At 49.7% G+C, this 6,913-nt stretch overlaps 1 protein-coding gene across 1 annotated transcript; it reads right to left on the bottom strand.

Annotated features, from left to right (window-relative positions):
- Positions 1–1,886: 1,886 nt before the first annotated feature.
- LOC105018717 (trace amine-associated receptor 6-like) lies at positions 1,887–2,741 on the bottom strand. The gene has a single exon (XM_034288881.1). It carries the CDS (start codon positions 2,739–2,741, stop codon positions 1,887–1,889), a length of 855 nt encoding a protein of 284 aa, XP_034144772.1.
- Positions 2,742–6,913: the final 4,172 nt, after the last annotated feature.

The following is a 6,913-nucleotide window of genomic DNA, read 5'->3' on the forward strand; positions in this document are numbered from 1 at the left end:
TTTATCTTTGAATACCTGTCTGGTACTGACGAATGCAGTATACACTATGATGTACAGTATATAAATAAAACACTTTGACTACATATGTCATTAACAGTTGTGCCTTTATTTGTTGCCATGTTCAGGCATTGAAATGCACACACACTTAGTGCACACACACATACATATACTCACACTGTAAATTTGTTCATGTTCTGTTTTGATGAAAACATTGGTGACTTTATTGTGTTATGTAGTAAAATTCTAGAATTTTTGCTAAACAGGCATGTTAAGAGATGGGCTGATAATTATCCACTTCACTATCATCAACTCCTTATGGAGTAGTAAAGCAAAGGCTGTTGTTTTCCAAGCTGTAGGAGTCTTTCCCTTGACTTGTGTTCCATTGAAGTTGTGTGTCATATTTAAACAGTTAAAACATTAACCCTCCTGTTATCCTCAATTTTGCTAAAATGTTTTATCCTTGGGGTCAATTTGACCCCAGCAATTTAAACCTCTAGATTATGATTTAGTGAATTTCATGTGTCAGATACTTTATGTTTCTTTGTTGACTTCCTAAACAGACATTTACATAAAACCCCCATACATCCAGAATACCTTTTACCAGACTATGGGAAAATATATAATTCATGAAATAAAATCTCACTGATTGACCTACAATTGGAAATAAATATATTTTTGGTGTTTTAATGGCTTTATATTGATTATTAGTAGGTTACACAGCTTTGTTATTTATAACATTTGTCAAGAAGAACAATTTCTGTTTTAAAAAATGACAAGGGGCCAACAGGCAGTCATGGGTAGCTGTAAGTTTAGCTGTGGGTTGATGTGAGCTTGTCCAGGTTACCAACCCCTCCGTCTGTCTCGTTCTAGTCTCGTTGAATGTATGTGAACTTTCAATGTCCTCGCAATAATTATGTTTTTCCCTCCACATGTCGTGTCAACTATCAGAGGTTCTTGCATTACTAGAGGTTATGTAGGCTCAGGGCCCTAAAGCAGAGGGATGTTTTCTGAAGATTATAAAAATGCATGTTATAGTGATCTCAATATCATCCAAAACAACCAAATGTCCCAATTTCAGATCAACAATCTTATGATGCGATATCTCTGATGGGAGCAAGTAACTGAGAAATAATGTCAGAGTATTGTAACACTATGTAAGAACCCGTTACAACCAAAATTACACTAGGACAAGATTGTGTCAATTCTGTTGTGTTTAAGCTTTGTAATAAAACATGTGAACAAAAATGCCTTAACTTTAGAGTTAAGTCAAATATACTTTATCTGTCTGGTTGAATGATGGATAACTAAGAAAGCAAATACAATTTTGAGAAATAAATGTTTGAATAACAATCTTACTAACAGCATGCTTACCATATGTTTTCACATATTTTATACAATACAGATTGGAACAGGACAATTACTGTTAAATGTTTTAGTCAAATATTTGGGTTATCTTATGATTTACTAACTGGCATTTATTTAAAAAAATATATATACATAATTGCATGTACATAATGAACAACTAACCCTATAAAACAATAGCTGCTATGTCAATATTAACTAATGCATTATTTTTACATTCAGTATTATATATGTTGTAAAAGGTTTTGAATCATGCCATTCTCAAAATGTAATTCACTTTAAGAATACATACTTACATGGTATAATTTGATAACATGTAACCACCACAGACACCACACTTATACCAAAGTACATTCAATCCAGGCAAGTATAGTTGAATCTATAACACATGTACCTATGATGACGACAGATACTTTATATAAAGTGTGTTGTTACATCAAACTAGATACTAAAACAACACAGTGTAACATAACTATGTATGTAATACCAAACATGTCAATCAAAATGGTGTTACTATAAACAACTTACTTTAGACCTAAAATTCGTTTAGCTGTCACTTTGAACCATGGATAAAAGAAAGCATAAATTATTGGATTAATAAAGGAATTCACAAGTGGCAGACAGCTGATGATAATTGATGCTAAATTGGAACCTGACAACATAGAAAATAAAATAAATATCGGATTCCAAAAAAGAAGGTAGTTAAAAACAACAAAACCTAGAGTTTTTGCTGCTTTTTTCTCAGAATTATTCGCCTGTACACTTTGAACATAAGACACAGTGGCAGCCAACTTTGAAACATGTTGAATCTTTCTGGATTGTGATCTGGCCACCAGGAATATTTTCAAATAAAGTGTTATAATAATAGAACATGGCACAATCACTGAAATCAGAAAATCAAAGACACTAAACCAAAAAGCTCCTTCAATTGAATAACACTCTTCAAAACATCCACTAGGCACCTGTATTTTTACATATAGTTTTACATAAACAACATCATACATGATACAACAACACCAGGAAATGAATATACAAAAAATTGTTCTTCTTGTTGTTATTTTCAAGTTGTACATTAAGGGATCACACACAGCAACATAACGGTCAACAGATATCAAGATCAAATTACCAAGAGAGGAAGTTTCACTTAAAAATGTTATGTAGAGGAGCAATGCACAAAAATAATCCCCAAGAACCCAGCATGGTTCCATTATTGCTAAAGTATTTGCTGGTATAACAATGAGTCCCACCAGGAGATCTGACACAGCCAGAGAGAGGATGAGCAGGTTGGTTGGAGTGTGGAGCTGCTTGAAGTGAGAGATGGCGATGATCACCAGTAGATTCAAAAATACTGTAACAGCTGAAATCAATAAGAAGATCATATACAGTGATATATAAATAAATGTTGATATTGAATTATTCCTACAAGAAGAGTTTCTATCTTGAAAACAGTATTCAGCCTCTTCATGTTCCTCCATTTGTAATAAAGGGTAAAATGCTGGGGTCCTCCTCCTGCTTGGTCCTGTGTGTGACCTTCTCAGGTCAGCCTTCTGACAAAATCTGAGCTCGGCATCTCTTTTTATACCAGAATGACTACTGCAAATATGAGCTGCTTCTCTACACTGTTTTTTGTGCTTCTTCATCTCAGCAATTTGGTCTTTATTTCTATCGACCGTTATGTTGCTGTGTGTGATCCATTAGTATATAATCCAAAGTATTGCCCCCCCTTGTGGTTTCTGTTTTGTCTGTCCGACAATGTGTGTGTGTCTCTAACCTGTGTCCTGTTTCTCAAAAGACAGACATACTAAATCTTTCTCTCCCCGGCAACCGCTTGAACAGGGTTTCCTGTTCTCCTACTTGCACCTTCCGTTTTAGCTCATATTACAAACAATTAATATTTTGCTTCATTGCTTACAACATTTCACTAACTTATACAATCAATATATCTACAATATTCTGGGCAAGGGTTGGGGATTATTAAAGTGTTCGCCATCGCGCCCATTTAGCTGCTCTCCAAGCTTCAATTCGGTCAATTCACGGTCATTATATTCAGTCATTCATGGACCTGCTCGTATTCAGAGTCAGACATAATATTTGTATTTATGTATTTTCCCTTCTCTCTCAAGCAAATACAGTTTGACTGTCCGAGGTGAATATCAAAGACGAAATAGGTAACTTGTGTTCTAGCTAACGAATATTAACTTTAATTTACTGTCGTTCACTTACTCTTTCCAAATGAATGGGTGAATTTATACAATTGTGAACAAAACTGACCGTTAAACACAGGAATTACAAGTGTTTTTGTAATATGAATTAGAATTTCGAGGAATACAACATTTTCATGTTCTTTGAGGTAAACAACACCAATTGTCTTTGTTTGGCATGTTTTATAGTAGTTTTCCGCTTGCAATGCAGCTTTGGGTTAGGGGTACGTACGGTTTACATTAATTAATTTGTACGATGCTAATAACGCTAATTACTCAAACAGACAGAACTGAATAATGGAATGTTTTTTTAAATTACCTTATGTGCCTGAAGGACCTACTTGGGGTAAGGGGCTGTCACCAAAATATAATTTTTGGCATGAACTATCCCTTTAACTTCGAATTCTCTGGCATTGACCTTGCCAACTGATGGCTTCGATGAAGGAAAGTGTACTTATTATTATTGTTTTCCAAGACACCTTAAGAGGAATGCCCTTATTGTAAGTCGTTCTGGATAGTCGCTCTTCACCCGGCCCGGCCATTTTAGGGATGTCACGGCTGTGGTGGGAGAAGGACACAGGCGCAGACCCGAGATCACAAGGATAATCCATGTTTAATGAAACAAAAAAGGACTCCAACAAAACAAAAAGCAGCAACCAGTGACATGGGCTTAACTGAAAACAGGCAAACCAAAATGAACCACGTTGGCATGGCCAACACAAAGAACTTAAATAGGGTCCCCAATTGGAGGCAATGATCAACACCTGCCTCCAATTGGGGAGACCAAAGAGGATTAGAGGTGGCTAGATGCCACCTCCTGTCCTGTCCTGGCTATGCCCCGAGCCCAGCGCAGAGATGGCTAGGGGCAAAGCCAAGACATGACAGTACCCCCCCCCCCAAAAGTGCGGGCTCCCGACCGCAAGAACGGGACGACAGCATCCGGGCTGGCGGAGGCTCAGCCCCCGGAGCTGCCGGCAAAGGCCGGGGGAGGCGGAGGGCCAGGAGACGGGAGAGCCGGCGGCGGGTCAGCAGTCAGCAGAGGAGCAGGAGCCGGCGGAAGAGCCGATGGCGGGTCAGCAGCCGGCGGAGGAGCAGGAGCCGGCGGAGGAGCCGATGGCGGGTCAGTAGCCGGCGGAGGAGCAGGAGCCGGCGGAGGAGCAGGAGACGGGGGAGACGGCGGAGGGCCAGCAGCCGGCGGGGGAGCAGGAGACAGGGGAGACGGCGGAGGGCCAGCAGCCGGCGGGGGAGCAGGAGGAGCCGGTGGAGGGTCAGGAGCCAGTGGGAGAGCCGGCGGCAGGTCAGCTGCCAGCGGAGGAGCAGGAGCCGGCGGAGGGCCAGCAGCCGGCGGGGGAGCAGGAGCCGGGGGAGCCGGGGGAGCCGGTGGAGGGTCAGGAGCCAGTGGGAGAGCCGGCGGAGGAGAAGGAGCCGGGGGAGGAGGGGGAGCCTGGGGAGCCGGCGGAGGGTCAACAGCCGGCGGAGAAGCAGGAGACGGGGGAGCCGGCGGAGGAACAGGAGCCGGGGGAGCCAGCGGAGGAGCCGGGGGAGTCGGCGGAGGAGCAGGAGCCGGAGGAGAGCCAGCAGCCGGCGGAGGAGAAGGAGCCGGCGAAGGAGAAGGAGCCAGGGGAGCCGGCGGAGGATCAGGAGCCTGTGGGAGAGCCGTCGGAGGGTCAGGAGCCTGCGGGAGAGCCGGCGGAGGGTCAGGAGCCTGCGGGAGAGCCGGCAGAGGAGCATGAGGCGGCGGAGGGTCAGGAGCCGGCGGGAGAGCCGGAGGCGGGTCAGCTGCCGGCGGAGGAGCAGGAGCCGGAGGAGAGCCAGCAGCCGGCGGAGGAGAAGGAGCCGGCGAAGGAGAAGGAGCCAGGGGAGCCGGCGGAGGATCAGGAGCCTGTGGGAGAGCCGTCGGAGGGTCAGGAGCCTGCGGGAGAGCCGGCGGAGGGTCAGGAGCCTGCGGGAGAGCCGGCAGAGGAGCATGAGGCGGCGGAGGGTCAGGAGCCGGCGGGAGAGCCGGGGGCGGGTCAGCTGCCGGCGGAGGAGCAGGAGCCGGGGGAGCCAGCGGAGGGTCAGGAGCCAGTGGGAGAGCCGGCGGAGGAGCAGGAGCCTGCGGAGGAGCAGGAGACGGGGGAGCCGGCGGAGGGTCAGCAGCTGGCAGAGGAGCGGGAGCCGGGGGAGGAGCAGGAGCCGGGGGAGCCGGCGGAGGGTCAACAGCCGGCAGAGAAGCAGGAGATGCGGGAGCCGGCGGAGGAGCAGGAGACGGGGGAGCCGGCGGAGGAGCAGGAGACGGGGGAGACGGCGGAGGGCCAGCAGCCGGTGGGGGAGCAGGAGCCGGGGGAGCCAGTGGAGAGTCAGGAGCCAGCGGGAGAGCCGGCGGCGGGTCAGCTGCCGGCGGAGGAGCAGGAGCCGGCGGAGGAGCAGGAGCCGGGGGAGCCGGCGGAGGGCCAGCAGCCGGCGGGGGAGCAGGAGCCGGGGGAGCCGGCGGAGGGTCAGGAGCCAGTGGGAGAGCTGGCGGAGGAGCAGGAGCCTGCGGAGGAGCAGGAGACGGGGGAGCCGGCAGAGGGTCAGCAGCTGGCGGAGGAGCGGGAGCCGGGGGAGGAGCAGGAGCCGGGGGAGCCGGCGGAGGGTCAACAGCCGGCAGAGAAGCAGGAGACGTGGGAGCCGGCGGAGGAGCAGGAGACGGGGGAGCCGGCGGAGGAGTAGGAGACGGGGGAGCCGGCGGAGGAGCAGGAGCCGGGGGAGCCGGTGGCTCCAGGGCATGAGTGGGCGGCGAGGTACGAGGCGGCGGCTGCAGAGCAGGAGAGGGCGCCGCGGGACGAGGCAGCAGCTGCAGGGCAGGAGAGGGCGCCGCTGGACGAGGCGGCGGCTCCTGGGCAGGAGAGGGCGCCGCTGGACGAGGCGGCGGCTCCTGGGCAGGAGAGGGCGCTGGCAGCGCTGGCTGCGGCTCCCGGGCAGCGCGGGGCGCTGGCTGCGGCTCCCGGGTAGCGCGGGGCGCTGGCTGCGGCTCCCGGGTAGCGCGGGGCGCTGTGAACACCCGGCGCCTTGGGGCTCGTACCGGGCGTAAAGCCGACTGCGGAATAGCAGCTGGGGAAGCAGGGCGCTGCGGGGTAGGCCGAGGGGTAGGCCGCGGGGCGGTAGCAGGCTGCGGAGTAGGGAGTGGGGCACGCCGAATGGACAGGGGACCACTCGTTCCTTCCAACCCGTGGCAGGTAGGAGGGTCTGCTGCTTCCTCCTATGGCCTCCTCTCCTACGACCCGTCCTCTCCACCCTCTGCATCTCCTGTAGGAGCTCCTTGACTACATCCTCCTCCTGCCGGCTGAGGGTCTTCTACATCCTCCTCCTGCTGGCTGAGGGGCTTGACC

The sequence above is a fragment of the Esox lucius genome, chromosome 20 (genome assembly GCF_011004845.1).
Source record: "Esox lucius isolate fEsoLuc1 chromosome 20, fEsoLuc1.pri, whole genome shotgun sequence".
In the NCBI taxonomy this organism is placed as follows: domain Eukaryota; kingdom Metazoa; phylum Chordata; class Actinopteri; order Esociformes; family Esocidae; genus Esox; species Esox lucius.

Bases quoted from the DNA above. Each gene is read 5' to 3' on its own strand.
- LOC105018717 (XM_034288881.1), bottom strand. From the start codon at position 2,741: ATGATCTTCTTATTGATTTCAGCTGTTACAGTATTTTTGAATCTACTG.